This window comes from Cynoglossus semilaevis, chromosome 11 (assembly GCF_000523025.1).
Source record: "Cynoglossus semilaevis isolate Cse_v1.0 chromosome 11, Cse_v1.0, whole genome shotgun sequence".
NCBI lineage: Eukaryota > Metazoa > Chordata > Actinopteri > Pleuronectiformes > Cynoglossidae > Cynoglossus > Cynoglossus semilaevis.
This window is the reverse complement of record NC_024317.1, coordinates 6,269,875-6,288,759: the sequence shown is the minus strand read 5'-3', so window position 1 is coordinate 6,288,759 and position 18,885 is coordinate 6,269,875. Positions and strand designations below refer to the sequence as shown.

The 18,885-nt window shown below is 38.9% G+C and overlaps 2 protein-coding genes and 1 non-coding gene across 3 annotated transcripts in view; 1 reads left to right on the top strand and 2 right to left on the bottom strand.

Annotated features, from left to right (window-relative positions):
* Nucleotides 1-8,863, bottom strand: part of LOC103386109 (vitamin D3 receptor B) — a 22,431-nt gene extending 13,568 nt beyond the window's left edge. Inside the window, exons 1-3 of the mRNA XM_008320228.3 lie at nucleotides 8,267-8,863; nucleotides 7,827-7,899; nucleotides 133-280 (exon numbers count right to left, since the gene is read on the bottom strand). Coding sequence (XP_008318450.1) covers nucleotides 133-278 — 146 coding nt within the window. The 5' untranslated portion in view covers nucleotides 279-280; nucleotides 7,827-7,899; nucleotides 8,267-8,863. The remainder of the gene's footprint in view (nucleotides 1-132; nucleotides 281-7,826; nucleotides 7,900-8,266) is intronic.
* Nucleotides 8,864-12,462: 3,599 nt separating this feature from the next.
* Nucleotides 12,463-12,534, top strand: trnaq-uug (transfer RNA glutamine (anticodon UUG)). Its single transcript has one exon. It is a non-coding gene; the product is annotated as a tRNA-Gln (tRNA).
* Nucleotides 12,535-12,660: 126 nt separating this feature from the next.
* Nucleotides 12,661-18,885, bottom strand: part of LOC103386110 (tensin-2) — a 28,908-nt gene continuing 22,683 nt past the window's right edge. The window contains exons 19-27 of the mRNA XM_008320230.3: nucleotides 17,789-18,651; nucleotides 17,578-17,709; nucleotides 17,209-17,301; nucleotides 17,019-17,096; nucleotides 16,793-16,870; nucleotides 16,178-16,346; nucleotides 15,981-16,049; nucleotides 15,237-15,266; nucleotides 12,661-15,073 (exon numbers count right to left, since the gene is read on the bottom strand). Of these exons, the coding sequence (XP_008318452.1) occupies nucleotides 14,929-15,073; nucleotides 15,237-15,266; nucleotides 15,981-16,049; nucleotides 16,178-16,346; nucleotides 16,793-16,870; nucleotides 17,019-17,096; nucleotides 17,209-17,301; nucleotides 17,578-17,709; nucleotides 17,789-18,651 (1,657 nt within the window). The 3' untranslated portion in view covers nucleotides 12,661-14,928. The remainder of the gene's footprint in view (nucleotides 15,074-15,236; nucleotides 15,267-15,980; nucleotides 16,050-16,177; nucleotides 16,347-16,792; nucleotides 16,871-17,018; nucleotides 17,097-17,208; nucleotides 17,302-17,577; nucleotides 17,710-17,788; nucleotides 18,652-18,885) is intronic.

Sequence of the window (18,885 nt, the reverse complement as noted above, 5' to 3'; positions counted from 1 at the left end):
GTTAGCATTTTTATATTCCAATAATTCGACACTTGAAAAAGCTTTTTCGTTTTCAGTCTGATTTCATGAAATAACAACATATTATCTCCTCAATAACACTTTGTCAATTTACATTTCTATTTTTGTGTGTACCTGAAAAAACCCTTGCAGCCCTCACAGGTCATTGCATTGAAGTGGAAGCCTGTGGCTTTGTCACCACACACGCCGCAGATCCGCGGCATGTTCCTGTCGAACTCATCAGGGGGCTGAGAGGATGTACTCACAACCGTGGCCTCCATCACTGAGCAGAAACAAGAGGACCGTGGAAGAAAGGAGAGTGAGTGAGAGAGAAGGACGGACAAAACAAAGACACTTGGTTATTGAAAAAAGGAACATTTAAATTTGTAAAACATTTCTTCTTGAAGTGTAAAATCTATTAAGCAGTGGACTTCACAAGACAAGAAAAGACTCCCATTTTGATAAATTACCAGTACAAAACGACACGAGAGACCATGATCTTGCAGCTGTTTGTAAGCTCTCTTTTCCACAAAATTAGTCTGCCCTGAAGCATGGACATTGATTATATACAGTGGTGCTCTCAATTGCCTCGGAAGAATAGGAACGGGGTAAAAAAAATAAAGCATGTCACCACAAGGCTGACATCCTCAAAAACAAAAAACAATCACTGTCCTCTGCACAAAGCTCCTTTCTTGTTCCTTTCTTTGTGTCCAGTGTGGAGACAAAGCAAATGATGGAAGGCATAAGAAGGGCAGGCAGGGACAATCAAACTGATCAACACATCGGCAATCGTACAAATCAACAGCAAGTGCACAGGGGCTCAGCTCCACAATTACAAACTATTTGACAGACCCATGAATTAGTTCTGTATCACAAATTAAATGCTGTCCTATCCAAAGCTGAGCTTAGAATAACATACCATGACAAATGGTGTTGTTGTGCAGTCATATTAACATAAGACTATCATTCTAATTTAATTCAAAGGTAAATAATAATAATAGTGAACAATCTAGTCACAGCCTCAGGCAGCACTGACAACAACAGCTCAAGCATCAACATATGGGTCTGTTGCATATTTTATACTTTATTTATACACAATATATATATATATATACACATATATTAGTCTAATATATTTGGCAATTAAAATAATTATTATAATGGTAATTTTCTGAATTTAATAAATTAATTAAATTACTATTAATTAATTTAATTAAAACCTTGACTGTCATTTATGGTTAAAAAAACCTTCACTTTGGTGATTTAGCAGGTTTTTTTTTAGTCTATTTTAACTTTTTGAGGTTTTCTGAACTTTTTATACACATACCTTGATTCCTTTAATTCCGTGGTTTTACGTGGTTAAATAGTAAATACTCAGCACACCTAGGCTTCAAAATGTAATCAAACACAGTGGTGAACATAATTCTAATTCATCTAAAGTGTCCTTTATAACTGCAAACAGGTGGTCTGATCCTTAATCCCAACAGGCCTTCACACTCAACACTTCCCAAGGTCCAATGGGAAAAGACTCATTGAGGCCATTATCTCAATCAAATGATCAATGACGTCAGTCCGTTGTGACTGTGTTCAGCCTTGACGGGTCATTGCACTAAATGCACAGTAAAACTGAGAGAGCTCTAAATAATGCATCAGGTTATTAGAGCAGATGTGTACTCACTGTCGACTCAGAGCCAGAGGTGGTTAGAGTTTTAGACTTTTACCCAATCCAGTTATTACATATTTTTGAAAGATCTGGGTTAGATGTATATATAATTTTCTTAATGTTTTTTCCATATTGTTAATTCCATCGGTTGGATTAGTCAAATACAAATGTGTGAAATGCATAAATTCACCTGCTATTATTTGTGTTTCTCTTTCAGCAATAAACAGGGTAAAAGGTTTTTGTCATATGAAGGAATAATATTTTTTCTTGATTAATCATGATTTATCAAAATAAATTCATTCACAATTCATTATGTTCAATCCACAACTCCCATATGATTAATCTGATTAAAATTTTTAATCGACCGACAGCCCTAGGCCTTTTAACATGAATGTAGTGTTTAGTGGATCATTGTATGGACCAAAGGAACAGAAGGCTGTGTGAAAGATAGAAAAATAATTCTGTTTCAAACTTGTTATCATGGTCACTAAAACCAGAACATAGACCAGAAAATACACACTACCACTGTGCACTGTTTAGAAAAAGTTGTAACGTTCTGCAAGAAGATCAGAAAATGACAGAGGCCTCTCTGTTTACCATGACACAACCGCTGTTGGTCTGTATTTTAAAAAAAAAGACACCATAAAAGGAGGGAAAAGATATTACATGGATGGCCCTTCTAGGCATCTGAAAGAAAGCCTTGTGTGTTCCATGTAAAGCTCAGAGCTTCAGAAGATCAGGCTGTCTATCTTAGCCACATGAGTTGTACCAGTGGCGACAAGCTAACACCAGATATAGGACACAAAACCACATCATCACAAATGTAACAGGGTTTTATACTAACCAGTTTGAAAAATCTAATGACTTCACTTTCAAAAGACCTCTGAAAATGTGCATTTGTATATAAATAAAAACGTATTATGTTCATGTTTGAAATGCATGTTTGAAGTGGTTGTACAACATCCACTATTGTATTATAAAAAAAACTATTTGTCATTAATGCAAGTTATTGTCATCTTCACTAAAGTGATATACATTGCGCGGAGTCTAATAACAAACAGCCAAGTGTTATCTGCTCGCCACTTGACTACTGTGAAGGTTATTCGGTAAACATGTTTTCAATTCTCTCAACAAAGAGTTCAGATGTTCAATGCTCACTTTGAAGGGCCATGTGCTGTTTACGGTCAGAGGGAGGAAATGCAAGCAAACAGTAAATGGAGTGTGTGTAGGAGGTGAGAGAGAAGATGGCAAGTTTACAATATGACAAACAATATGACAGACCAAGTATGGAAAAAGGACAGCACAACAGTCAGTTATTGTTTTTAAAAGCAGCTAAAAATACAGAGTCATAAGATGCTATAATTTCTGGCTTAATAGAGATGAATGTTTGATCTGTGACAGTGTTTTATCTTCACCAGTGTCAGAAGTGGGAGTGGAGTTTTAATGTTGAAGTCCCACATTTAAAGTAGGATACAGCTGGCTCTATTTCAGTCCTCTGTGTCGTCAAGTTTTGGGGACAGATTTAAAAAAAAAAACATATTCTAATTATAGAAGAAAAAACAAGCAAAAAGCAGAGACAGAATGTATTGCTTTAGAATGGTGGATATGGAGTGTATCCATGTAAATGCTCCATCTGTTTTTAATCATCAATGTATTGTTTACAAAACCCTATGAAAACTCAAGTGGCCAAACTATTTGCTGCATCACACAACAGAGAAGGCAATAAAAAGAAACGGTTTAAAACTGAAAACTGGTCATTTGTTTTCAAGTGATGAACTCTGGAAATATAAGATCATCATTTCTGTTGTGACACTTGTGCAAAAAGAAAAATCTGTTAACACAAAAAAGGAACGTCAGGAAGAATGATGTTTGTAAGGATGAGGTCTGTTGTAATTAAGAGCATCGCCACAAACTGTCTGCAGCTCGTCATTTTAAACCAGTTGGTGAAAGCTGCAAAATAAAGACGTTAACCAAATCTTGGTCATGTAGCTGGAAGGGCGGCCTGGGAGTTTCCCATTCTTTTACCTCAATAAACTGAGGAAGCTGTGGCAGAGAGAGAGCGCTATTCAGCACGCCGTGGAGCCGTGACTCATCTCCTCCAGTTTGATTTATTCATATTATGGGCTGAAATGACACATATGTGTTCTATAATTCCCTGGACTAATGCTATATCCACTCCTGCTTTGAATTCATAGACAAACGTAGGTTTTCATTTTATAAATATAAATAGATATAAATAGTTTGTTGGTGTTGACAGTCAGTTAAATACTGAATAAATGACAGTGACCATCTGAGAGTACTGAGGGCTTGAGTAATAAATACTGGATTTTAAATGTAATCATTAAAACTTGAATTGATTTAATAATGAAAACAATCATTTTATAATAAAGTAATAACCATGATTGTTGGCTGCATAACTGTAAATGAATCAAAGTGTGAGGTACCCAGAGATTCTCATCCAGAGTTAATGCCTATGTGAGCAACAGTCAGACACGGTGCTCAACTCATAATGCACATGGCCCAAAGTATGTCATAGTTCATGGATCTTTGTATGTTTCTCCACTTACTACAAGTAACGTGAGTTATTATGGGTTTCTGTGCCAAGCTGGATCCTGGCAGAAGTCCAATACCACTCATAATACGGCTTATTTCCTCTGTTCTGCTTGACTTTTCATTTTCAAGCTGGACTTAAGTATGTCATTATCAAACAGGAAAGTGGCTATAGGATTCCCTGTCAGGTGACTTGGTGCTAATAAAGGAGTCAGAAACTCAAATGTGAAAAAGTATTTGGAATGCAGCCCAGTTGTGGGATTAATTTCATCAAATTAAATTTCAAGTCATTAAAAAGACAAATACACTTTACAAATCCAATTAGGTGGGGTCTTTAGTGATTGGACAATGAAATAATATAGGCGTGAGAACAAGGTCAGATATAAAAGGTTGGGTGCAAAGGAGTATCTGGACCAAACCTTCAAAAACATATCATTTTAACCACACAAAGACATGCACAGGAGAGGGGGGAATGAAAGAAGTAAAAAAAAAAAAAAACTCTGGCATGATGTCCCAAGAATGTCAGCAATGGGCTTACAGACCACATCCCAACACATAAGAGTCAGAGTCGGAATCACATCCAGACCCATAACAGCACTGGAGAAAGAGGGATTGCTGTGGAACGCCTGAGTGAGAAAAGGAGGGCCTCCCTGACAGTCCAATGAGTAACCCCCATCGATATCACATGACGCAATCCCACAAATGGTTCTGAAATTGTTCCATGCTGCCAAAGGTTTTTCTTAAAGAGTAAAAGAAAGAAGGGAAACGAGGGTGGTGTAAAGGAGGCAAGAGTGAGGTAGAAAAGACAGGGAGACACATTTGGTAAGTTGGAGGGAAGAAAGAGAAAACATGAGTCTATGTGTTTTACTGCATACCAGGGACTGGGTCATTTCCAGTACAGAAGGGACGTAAAACAAATCAAAAATGGAATGGCCTGGCTTGCAAAGGGAACTAGGTTAAAACAGAAACAAGTAGAAGGACATCTGGGACTAAAATAGTAACAGAGGGGATGAAGGAGAGGACCTTTTGAAGGCTGTGTGAGGAACCGTAAAGAAAATATGAGAAGATTGGTAACTACAGATAAGATAGTCCAACTTACTTGTTGGTCTAACTCAAATAGGCTTAGAGTTGAAAGACAAGTATGGAACAAACAGACGAAAGACAAAAATGGACAAAAATAGACTGATGACCTAACACAAACCAAGACTGCAATGCATATAACAGACTGAGCAGACTAGTCCTGTCCTGTCACTTTGTTTCCTTCTCTCTCTTGCTGCCCCCTCCTGCAGCCTCCACGTCTCTATCGCATTCCCTCTTCCAGTGATCACCAGGAGCACATTACAGCAGCAGTAATAGCACATGACATGATGACCTGTGCCCTACACAGGATGGACTAAAGAGGGATACAAGGGGTGGGGGTCCCAAGTCATGTGTCCGAACCCATGGTCCCTTTCCCGTACTATTCTAACAGCCCTCCTCCCCCCATATGGCCCCATCCAGGCCCCCAGGTCCAACCTGCAAGGGGAGAGAGAGACGCTGTGACGACAACCTGCACCCTTATGCTGGGCCCCTTGCTGGACTCAGGAGAGGGAAAAGAGGAGGCAGGGAGAGGCCCACTCAAACACACACACACACACACACACCAAAAGCACAGTTAATATTTGTGCTTTTGACAGAAAAACTGCATTTTCAACCTCTCCAACTTGGTCAGACAGTAAGCCAAGTGGGCAAACATTGATAGATAATCTGAATGCTGATAAGATAAATGAGAAGCATTAAGAACAAACGTTATGAAATATTGACTTTTAACCTTAACATGTTGCAAAGCAGCAGAACATACACTTGAAATAATGCACTTCATTCATCAATTGATGTTCATTTGAACACAAAAATAAGGTCCCATGTCTAGTGTCCTATATATCCAGCTGTGACATGCATCGCTTTCCAAGAAGATTTTTTTTTTGCTGCATTACTTGTGCTCTACAAACAAACACTGCCCGTGTGATACATTTGGGCTCAGACCCATCGACCACAGGAAGGTTACCAGGAATCCCAAAAACATTAACAAGAACTTAACACTTCATTAGTCTTAAAGGCAGCACAACATATGCGGCAAACAGCACGCATGCACATACGCACATACAAGTAGGTCTTTAGAGTACAAGTAGAAGTACAGCAGCCTCTTTCTCTCTATAGGGTTACATGTGAGGGGAAGCAACCAATTACTGCAGTCACGAAAGGGGGTGGGGGGCAGGGTACTTTACTGTATAGGAGATATAATGGTGTGTACCATCACTACAGCACACAGCTCCATGAACAACCTCCTACAGTTTCTGTCAATAGATGCACGGGGTGCAAATCAGTCGCTTCGGCTGCAAAATTCAGATCGAGTCTGTCAATACATTAACATAGACCTGATTCAAAACACACATGGTCCTCATCTGAACAAAATTTTCAAAGCAGTCTGAAACAACAAGGCCATGAAAAAAAAAAAGAATATTGTCATATGTATTAGGTTTCTGCAGTTTAATAATTATAAACTCAAGAGAGCTCGAGGCCACTTAAATCTCCACCATGAGAACAGGTTGTAACGGATGCCATATCAGCCACTCACTTGTTCCTCTGTGATGATAGAGTGGATGTTCAAGTTTGTAAAAATAATTGTACTGGAAGACAAATAAACAAATGTTCAGGTGGCAAAACAGATACTCCCTCTCCAAGGTAACTGTAGGACACAGACACGGGCATGCCACCTGTAATTGTAAGTTACCTGACTACTTATGCTACACTGTGACAATTAAGGTTTTAACATAGTTTTTGATAGTGATATGACTTGTGGAAAGATTCAGTATCACGGCCTGACTCCTGACATTACACTTACCACAGTCTCAAACAAAATATAATATTATGGTAATTTTATGTGTAATTTATGTAAAGCACAAGTTGATGTTACTGTGCATGTAACCAATGTCATGAGAGAGCACCAATATTTAAGAATATGTACCAAAATTTGTTACATTATGTACAATAGAGGGTTTTATTTTGACAAAGCAATATGATTTTTATTGTACAGTTCCTTGGTGTTCTTAAGTGGATTTTCTAATGTAATAATTTCTGTGTGAGGGTAAAGTCTATACACTTCATTATTGCCCAGTGATAAATGTTTTAACACAAAGGCTGCGAGGCAAAATGTCCCGTCTGTAAAATGTACTTTCGCAAAAACTGAAAGAAAATCATTTTCTTGTACCATGCCATTTCCAAAGCGTAAACAATACACAAAACACAGGTTTTGACAGTTTGACTGCATTTCGTGTTGGCATAAGTGTCCAGGTGTGAATGTTTCTCCTCACTGCTAATTAGAGGTTATGTGTTTAGGCAATTGAGGTTTATTACACTATGAGGGAAACAAATTACTTACTATTTTAAATTTCAAATTAGACTGATAAATACCTTAGAACATATAAACTAAATGTGATCATATTGTAATCATATCAGACACATATATATATATATTTACATCAAAATATAATCTTTATTGTACAATTTTAGGACATTGAATGCATTCATGTATTGCATGAGACGGTGTAAACCGCAAATCAAAAGTGAAAGCTCTCACCTGGAGTATTTGCATGCCCGTGTACAGTAGGTAATACTTGAAGCCTTCTTCGGTTTACCCCAAGATGTTAATCCTGTTCAACAAAAAAGGCAAAATGGCATTTCGCAAGTCAGTGAGTGGGCCTTAACCCCAGAAAGCCTGACCTGTTTATGTAACTGTGAACTATTTCAAACAGCTACATACGTACACACACACACGCGCGCGCGCGCACACACACACACAGTCGTGATGCCTGGAGGAGTTAGAGAAGTCTGTAGGTAAAAACGTCGACATGACCACACACACAATGTGTCACTTTGCTGAACCAGAAATAGTATTTTTTTATTAGTATTTACGGCACTTGAGCAACAGGAATCACAAACATTCACGTCTCGATAGAACAGCATTTCAGTTGTATATATTTGCGTCTGTGTATGTGTGTTTTCCAGCGACTTTCGTACCTCGGCTCAACTTTTCCCTGTAAACACCGAGCTGCCTTGTTGATAATCCTCCGTTAAGTCGTCGGGTTTGTCGGTTCTCCTTTTCATTTCCTCACGGAGTGCCCCCCCTCATGTCGACTGGCCAAGCATTGAGGGGCTCGTCTTTGTTGGAAGAGATGAAACGCCGTGTACCTCAGGGAATGTGACGAGTTGTATGTACGCCCTTTTTCTCCAAAGACAGCGGCAGCAGCAGCAGCGACGTTGGTTGTAGTAGCTAACGTTAGCGTGGCTGCCTGGCTGCTTTTACCCTAAAACGCGGCCCCAAGTTCAGACAGCTACTGCAGCCGCCCTGCAGTCCGCAGAGTGTGGACAGTAAGCGGAGGAAAAACGCATATTACAACTTAGCCGTCAAACGGATATTACGCTAATAACATGTGAGACACACCTACGGTTGTACGACAGTAAAAAAATACCTCCTTTCACAGAACCTAAACAGATAGCCATTACTTTTCATTGTTATGCACCGCCCCCTTTCTGAGGTCCTCTTCACAGGAAAGAGGGGTTTCCCCCCCTTCAACATGGCAGCCAACCAATCATAGATGGGCTTGTCGTGCCCCCTGGACCGTGATTGGTGAAAATTCCCACCGGCCAGGCTTGGATTGGTTAGCACCCGTGCTTGTAAACATGTAGCTCGTCCTCCATAAAACAGGGGTGTGTCGTGACGTCAGAGGTAACGACGAGGTAAACAACTTTGACCGCGTGAGCTGTTAAAGCAGAAGCGTATGTTCGAGGTTGTAGCCTCTGTTTACTGAGAATCGGAGAGAGAAACAGAATGGAGAGATTAAAAAAAATCCCAGAACAAAACACAAGACGGTACATGTCGTTCGATATCTGTGCCCCCAGGGTCTCGTTGTTTCTCTTTGTTCCACAGCCACATGCACCAAAGGCGGTGTAATAAATATAAATAAACTAGATCAACACATCGACCGACAGTGAGAATGGTACAAGGAGTGGTGCTGTACACAAGATTGCTCATTCAATTGCATTTGTCCCCATTGTTTCTTTGATTCTTTGCGGCAGTGTGCAGCGAGGCGGGTGCATGTGGAGGGGTGTGTCTGCTCTGCAGTACACTGGTAGGCTGGGAGGCGATGCCGCTGCATGGCGATGTCGCCATACATTTGCAATGCATGAGAAATAGCAACACTGTGAGCTAAAAATAGGCGATTGAACAGATGTATTCTTCACTACATTGCTTATATTGTGCTAAATTCCCCAAGATAAAAAAAAAACTCTCACTTGTTTCTTAAGAATAATTTCACACTTACATGCACTTAGCAACTCTCGTGTGCCTGTGGTGGATACGGTGGTGTGAGTGGTATTAGGGGCCAGCGCCAAGGGGTAGGTGAAGGTCAGGGGTGTGTCTATAATGTAAACACAGTAATGGCAACAGATTCCAAGGGGAGAAGGGGAAGAGAGAGGAGGGCCCCATCCGGTCCAGTGTATCCTCTTTCAAATGATGGTTCTTCAGTATTACTGCAGACTGAAAACAAGAGGCTGAACTGCACTGTTTACAGGTGGAATAAACACATTATTATGGTTCGTAAATTACATGTGCTGTTACTGCATCATTGTTCTTACACACATAAGAGGAATGAACAAGAAGATATGACATAAAAAAGAATCCACAAATCGCCCATCATAAGACATTGTATATCGTAACAAGGTTCTATTTATAACAAAGATGCAATATTACCAATAGATCTTATCTCTGTTTTATAATCACACGATAAAAATACATAAAAACAAAGTTCACTGAGATCACCACTCTCGCAACATAAATAATTGTACTACAGAGCAGCATGGTCCCCTTTTCCATCTAATGTCGAACACAGAGAATTTGCATCGTCACAATATATTCATTCCCTGCATCGATCTATGGCAGCCAGCGCAGCAGCATTTCTCAGTGTCCACTCCCAGTGCTGCTGTGCTTCCAAAACAACACGCATTTTAGTATATTCCAGCACATTCTACACCAGACAGATATAAAGTAAGGATTGAAGGTAACCCAACCAGTTAGTCACAACATAAGATTCAGCAAACAATTAGTGCAATTTGTCGATTGGCAGCTAATGACATGTTTGTGTTATACAGTATGTGGGTTCTGTCTTAACCTCAGAATTAGCATGTGCTGATCCCTTAAGAACCTTTAAACACATGACATAATCGTATTACCAGTTGATTCATGTACAGTAACCTGTAGTGGAGTGAGGGGCACACTCACAGAGAGTTGATCCTTGTCCTGTGGCTTGGGTGGTCTCCAGGTTTGGCACTTGCACAGGATCAAGCTGTTCTGCTAACAGGAACTTATTCAGCTCCACATCACCCACATCAGATATCTATGTATCCTGGCAGGGCCATTTTGTGTCCTCAAATGCTCTGGTCCTTGACTGTTGACCCACAATTGAGTATTTGCAGCAACAGTATAGAAATATAAATAACTTCAATTGCAGATCTTATACTGAACATGCTGAAGTGATGTGCGGTAGCAGTTAAATTACTCTTATTAATGTGTTTGGTTTCTTTTTATTATAATGATGGAATAAATAGAGCAATAATTTGTAGTGAATAAAAAAAGACTAGACCATGCATTACAAATTTACTAATTCAACAGTAATATATAATGGGATTGACTTTGATTGAGAAGAAATAAAGACTACAAGTGTGTCACATACATAAGAATGCATTGAGTCCAACAATGAAATCAGTAACAATTAATTCTAATTGTTTCCCGTTGAAGAGTACACAGTGGTTTTTTGGTACTGGTTTGTGGCAATACGAAAATTTAGAATTAAATTAAACTAAGAACAGAGTATTGTTACTATACTAAAGATAAATGTATTCCAATGGCATCACAGTCACTGCTGTCACAGCACATAGAGGTCACACTCTGGAATGTGAGTGGTTAAGGTGAACTCTCTGTCAAAACTATCAGTATCTTTTAACTTAGGGCATGTCTGCAGTTTTAATTCCTTTTGGGTCGGCAGTTGAGGGTCATGATAACACAGGAGCCCAGCGTGGTTCCACAGATCCTTAGCAACATTCACATGTGCTGAACAGACAGGATTCATAGCAGCTGCATCACCGTGTGGTGTCCAAGCTGCAGCAGCTCGGACTGGAAAGCAGTACAGCAGGTGATCTAAACAGTGTAGTTCCATCCCAGAACCCCCTGTGGGGCACTGAGGATCATCACCACCTTAAAGTAAACAGGTGTATATTGTATACTTTTTAGATCTGCTTTGATTTATATTGTAATTCTTTTAAGGAAGCATAAAACAACTTACTACTCAACAAATGGTATCCTCTGTATATTTTCTCCAAATAAACAAATCCATCTGCCCTATACTGGTGCTGTAATTGGAGAGCATTGTTAGAATACCTTTGTCTTTTCTAAATATTTACTTAAAGGACTAAAGATTTTTTTCTTTTCTTTTGTTACAATCCCTCAGGACATAATCCAAGAGCAGAAATCCTTAACCTTACAATCACACTGAGCTGCTTTCTGTGGTTGCTGCTTCCAGGGAAGTGCAACGTGTGGACTTGCATGTGGCGTAGTTCATTAGAATTTCTCTACTACCCCCGTCTGGTTAAACGAGGGTACAACAAATCCAACCTTACCTAAAGTAATTGTACTAAATGCAATTGTAACTTAAAAAAACTTCGTGCCTGTCACGACATAGATTTAATTAAATAAAGTCAGTTACGCGTATTTATATGTAAAGTTGAGGACATGGCTTTTTAGTCTACGGTTTTTAAAAATGTTTTTACAAACACCAAGCGTGACGTCGCGGGAACAAAGAGAGTTACACTGCGGATATTTCAAATAAAAGTAGTAAATCGAGAGGCGAAACGCTTATTTAGAAAAAGCCGAATTAAATACACAATTTCCCCGAACGGATCATTTGTAAACGAAACGCTTTTCGTAGTCCCAAGGCACAAAATGTTGAAACATCGTAATGTGCTAGCACAGATGGTTAGCTTCATAAACGAACATTATATGGAGTGAAAGGTTTATTTAAGAGAATAATGTGCTACAAATGTCGATTAATTGAAAGTCGTTGAGCAGTTCTGGAGTGTTCAATACTATATATAAAATTCTTCAGAGGAAGCGGGGCAAATACACCGTATAAAGTACACACAATCAGGCCTCCGTTCTCGACGGTCCCATGGTGTAATGGTTAGCACTCTGGACTTTGAATCCAGCGATCCGAGTTCAAATCTCGGTGGGACCTCATCCTTTTACCCGTTGTATAGGGGTTATACTAATTATCTTAGACACATTACACCTAAAAAATGTGCGATTTACTTGAACTAACGTTAAATAGAAGCGGGAGATTATTACAACAAAGAGACATATAGCAGTTTTACCTGATTTTATTGCCTTTTTGTGTCAAACTTGACAAATCTGGTGTATTCTCTCATAAACAGTCCACAGCTTAAAATATATTACTTTTTGTACATAAAAACCCAATGTGAAAAAAATACAATTATTCAAATGTTATCTAAATACTGTCTTGGCTTTATAAAAACACACAAATAGAATAATAGAACATCGTTGCAATTATTTGAGTAATTTCATGCTGTTATTACTTTCAGACAGTTAACTCAAATAGATTTAAAAAAAAGTCTAAAATCAGGTCCTGTTCTAACCTTGAAACAGTTCACTGTTTAAGGTCTATCTTTCTTTAGCTGCTTCTTTGTCCTTAAATTGGATTAATGTTGAATCATCTTACTCTTCTTAACCAATACAGTTTAGCGTTACACTACCTCAGTACTCCAATGAAAGTACAAAAATACTTTTGGTAGTAGTTTCAGTTATGGCCTTTGTGGCTCTTCAGTCTATTACTACATCTGTAGTCCCTTCAATAAAAAATACTTATCGTCATCATCTACGTATTCAAAATACACAACCCCTTTTGCCTTAAACACTTGCTTGACCCAACACCCCACGTATTCACTTATAAAATACCTCATTCCAATTCTTTTCCAAACAAAGACTTTCTGGAACACTGTCACCCAAGCCTGACATGTGACGTAGACACAGAGATATTTCCTGTCCATTCGTTCCCCTGATTGTGATATTACTGGCCATTTTGATCATATTATTATTTTTTCTGACATGCTTAATAAAAAAGACACTTTAAAATGTGTAATTAGTAGACTGTCATGTTTACAGATTCAGTATAAAAGAAACAATGACTTCTATTGTTTAAACTGTGCATTCCAAAGTGGGCCTCATCAAAACTACTGTATGGTGTCCTTATCTTAGACTTCACAAAAAAACAAAACAAAAACAAAAAACAAAACAAAACAAAACTTATTTTGTTATATGTGCTCAGAAAGTGATTTTTTTTTAAACACAAAACACCTACACTGACACTTTTGCCTTCTTCAGCTGCTGTAGAAATATCCTTAACAAGTTTTATAGTAAACATGAAAGCTTTTTATAAAGGCTCCAAAAACTCTTCAATGTTCATTTTGAAGTATCATACACTTGTAGAAATGATTTAAGGCATTTAGAGTAAAAACTTGCATTAAATCCTCCTAAGTGTTATAAACTGGACCTCCAAAATGTAACAATATCCCCAAATAAACTTTATAAATCTTTAGGCAATTGCTACCAATACTGGTCTTTGGCATCTCATATACATAAACAAGACCATACAAGTAAGAAAAAAAAGTCCAAAGACAAGTTGAAAACACAATCTTTGACAAAGCTATAGGTCAACATTTAGGTTCGAACAGATCTACTAGCAGTGTTTGTGTAGCACCGGGTAACAACCTGCATCATTTCAGGACTAAAATCGAGTTCCTTTCAATTGTTTTTCCAGTTTTGAGAAAAGAAAAAAAATCTGATGTTACTAAATCAAGAACCTCGGGCGTTGCTTCAAAAATTTTAACAGGTTTCCATTCAAGTTTGGATAGAAATTGAACGTTAGGTTCGTATTTTTAAACTTGTTCATTTCTGAGGGTTAATGAAAACTAATTAGATTTTAAAATCATGTTTTGATGTTTGATGTTCTACCGTCTCTCGTAGTTCTTTCAGACTTACACCACTACATTTTGAAGTCGATGTAACCAAGGCAATAAGTTCTTAGGTCCAAATAGTGATTATGAATGGTGAGTTTATGGGAGAACAAGCCTCCTCATTTGGTCTGTAACTTTATTACACAGTTTCCTGAGGACATTGCATGCTTTTATCTGCGTTTCTGGTCGTCGTCATTTAAAAATCGCAATGTCAGTTATATAAATTGTAATCTAATTGAGAATAATGTCCAACAAACTCCAGAACATATGAGTCAAAAACATGAACTGATTGTTCATTCTGTCCTATTAAAGCATGGTTGCAAGGGACATTTCTGACATTGACATTAACACAACTGACATGGCGCCGGTTAAACTGCAAGTCTGGGGATTATTTTACAACCGGGAGACTTTTAATACACGGTCTATGAACAGAAACAAAATCTCTTTTAGACACAGCCACACACATCAACACAGTGATGTAAAAAAAGAGAGTGCAAACAAAAACAGTTGTGCGTGCACACACATACATAATCACACATGACAAAAATAATCTCCCATTTTCTCTTCCAAAGGTTTCCAGTTCTCCAGTCAGTCTGATCTTATCTACGGAGCTGTGGTCCCAGCATGACTTTGTTGATGAAGTTGACGATGGCCACAGCCGGCTGCTCCGGGTCCATCTCTGCAAACAGGTGACAGACGTTTTCTGTAGCACTGCCTGTTCTCCGGGCCACAAAGCCAAACATTCTGTGGAGGAAGGACTTGAGAGTAAGTACTTTAAAATAGAATTGTCTGACAAATGATGTTTGACTTTGATAGAAAGCTTCGTCATTAAATGGCCATGCGATGCAGAAGTCACCATGAGTGACACGTCGAGGAAGGACGAACAAAAATTGACACAAGAACTTACTTGCATGATGCGCTATCAGAATTAGCCCACCTGAAGCACGGGTAGACAAACAGAGACAACATGGAGGAAGGCATGAGTAACAAGGACGTGAAGACTGTTTTACACAACTAGGCAACAATTAGCAACGCCACATTAGCATCAAGAGTAAAGAACAGCAGTAGAGATGCGACAAACAACTATTTTCAAAGCCAATTATAATAAATATGCACATTTGATAAAATCTCACTTAAAACAACAGGTTGTTGTCTCGTGAAGCTGTCCATCGGCCATTGATTAATCCACTAATTGTTGCAACTTGAAACAGCAGTCAAGTCAAAATTACAGAATCAAAGTCTTATATTCTTAGAATATAAGTGGAAAAAAGAGAGAAAGGTACAGTGTGCAGTAGCAGCAAGCAAACATTGAATAATACTCACATGACTAGTACTAGCACATGTTCAGGCACATGTACAGTTTAATTAGCTTCACCAAGGAGTTGCAGTTTTTCACCAAACATTTAATGTTATAAGATTTAAATTGCTTATTTAAATTTAAATATTTTAAAAATAAACACAATTACTTCAGTTTTTCAAACCTTGGGAAGCAAGTCTTCCAAAGATGACTGCATACATTATTTGTTATTTTATTGGAATAAATAATTACTTTTATTATATAATTATAAGAGAATTTGATCCCTGCTAACTCCTTGGTGAAGGTTTTGCTCTCCGACTTCCTCAAAATGAAACCTTTTTCCCCCACACGCACCTCTTGTCTTGAGGGTCAAGACTGCTAAATGTGACACTGCTGAGTGGATAGTGTCTCCTGAAAAACAACCTGCATACAGAGAGACAAAATTTGAATATACTTTAATTTTTCTTTTAGCAAATTGCAAAAAAAAAAAATCAAATTTAAACAAGTCAACCAGTGTGGAAACAGTTACAGGTACAGTGTCCAGTTCACACCTTCGTTTGTTGTCTGTTAGAGTGATGCCCTGAGAAGACACTTTGAAGTGGACCACTGTTGCCACCGGACGTGGATTTAGAGACAAAGTGCATTTGGTTGCTTTGGAAACAGCCTCAGGTCCCGTGAGAGATTCCGTTTCCACAGAGTTCAGGTAGAGCACGTTACAGGCTGGTTTATGAAAAACAAACGACGACGATATGTAAATTCGTTTATGGCTGAGTGAAAGGAGAGAACGTGTTGCATGAGGTTATAGCACTCCCTGTTGGTCACTAAGCAGAACTCCATACCATCACTTGCTTTAAACAAGGGTAAGTACAAAAAGTTCTAAGTCAAATTTAATTGGATAGAACTTAATTTAGAAAAATGCTATTTAGCTACATATCGTTCACTTAAGTCTAATAACCATAAGGTTTTCAACTTGGGGAGCATACTATACAGTATGTATTTAATTATCCAATTCAATTATTCACTTAATGTCCTTGTTTATATAATGATATTATCTAAAGTCTAAAATGTGCCCTATACAAATACATATTAATACTAAAGAAAACGATGCTCACTTTCATATGCAGCAAGGATAAAAAGGGATATGGATAAAGATAATCACTACGTACCTGCTCCTTGTTTGAGGAGATCAGCTGCAGTGCTGGTGCTTGTTGAACTCTGCACCTCTTGTAGCTCCCCAACTAGATCTGAAAGATTGAAGTCTTCAGTTACACTATAGCACCATCTCAATTATTAACAGTCCTAACCATGTTTTTAAAACATTTTTGTTTTTTTACAGCAATAGAAAAGGTGTATTTCCAGAGTTAGACTTTTGATTTAACGGTAAAACATCACCTTTTTCCGGGATCCGAAGAGCACAGGGTAGAGAGATGGGAGTGATTGAATGCTGGTACACCAGAGCAGACAAACTTCCTGTGGCAGCAGGAGATACAAATGAAATATATATATTGTCAAACAAGACAGACTTAAAGTCTTAAATAAGGGACTGGAGGAAAATGACAGTTGTGTCTACAATGTCACTGACCGAAGTAGGACTCGTTCTGACAGCCCTTGATCTTCACTCCCTGTGGACCAGTCTCAATGAGGAAGTGTCTCACTAGCTGTTCCAGAGGATCCACTAGGTAAAAAGAAGTGGAGGGGAGAAGAGATTATGGGAAGAAATGATGCAACTGCAATTATTGTATGTAAAGGTGATTTTTAAAGCACCAAAATCCCAGCAAAAAATGTCCATTTGCTATGGGACAAAATTAGATCAAACAGTTTAAATTTAAAATGTTGACAAATATCTTCTACAAAAATATATTCTGATATTTTAAATATGTAAATATGTATTTATATGATATTTTAAATATGTAAATATGTATTGAAAGTAAAAAAAAGGGGAATCAAATACCTTTAAGGCCACAGGCACTGGCACTGGGAGGAGGAGTGGCCACTTTAAGGGCCAGACCGTAGGCTCCCTGGAAAGAATTACTGTCTCTGATGAGGAAAGTTCCGGGTTCTTTGTCCTTTAGCACAGCTATAGCTGTTGGAACAAACACATCCAAGTATCATTGACTCAAGTATCAGTGACAGCTACTCACAATAATCAATACGATCCTTACCTTGGTCTCTGGAGATGCCAGGCTTGTACCAGTACTTGGAGCTATCCTGGACAAACTTGGAATTTACCCTAACATCTGCTTTGTCCTTGTAGTTTGCTTGTGCGGACCCTCGTCTCTGCGTCCCAATAGCCGTAGAGAAGGTAACGTGGGGTGTCGGGGAAGGAGCCGAGCTGACTCTCTGAAGAGTGTTATGTCCATTCAAGGACCCGGCTGAGGAGGAAAGGCGTTTTTTCTCTGGGAGAGGTGGCTGTATGGCAGGGATGGTGACGGCTGTGTAGCCCGTGTATGGCACGTGAGGCACATTCAGTAACTGGTAATAATAGGAGGCTAGGGGAAAGGTGGGTGTGTTATAACCATCTGGTACGGGTGATGGAGGCTTGTCAGCTGAGCTGTCTCTGTCTGGAGTTAGTCTGTGCCCTGCTGTGTCTGTGGATAATGAGGAGCACTGGGGAGGAGAGTGAGGCTCTGGAGAGCTAATTGGGGAATTCGGTGAAGTGGTTGCAGGGCTGGAAGTGAGACTGATGGTGGTGTTTAGGGTCACACTGCTGCTTGACTCTGGTGACGTATCGCAGGCTAGGGCTGAACCATTGAGCTGCATTTGGACAGGAGGGATGATGATGGGAACATAACTGGAAGAATGTGACTGTTGAGATCGCTCTGCACCCCCTGTGGTCCTGGCTGCACCGCTGGTTTTGTCAGGACTCAAACTCTGTTGATTTAGTGGCTGTGTGGTGGTGTTTGGTGGTGAGCTGAAGACCTGAGTCTGTATGTTTGTTGGTGCTAGAGTGCTTTGGTTGCTACTTGTTGTGGGCTCTGGTTGCACGGACGTTTCCTGGCTTTGAGGAGGGCTGTCAGCTGCAACGCTGTAGTGAAAATATGACAAAATATGAAAATGATCTACATATTTTCATAATTCAATGACTTTGTGACTAATCTGATGGAATTAATAACATGGAAAAAGGTGTGAAATTGAACCTGGTATTTTAAGCTCTAGCTGCTTCTGTGAAATAAAAACCCTTTCTTGGAGCGAGTGTGTAAATGATGAACTGTGTATTAGTTCAACCATCAACATGTGTTAAAAATCTGATTCATTTTAC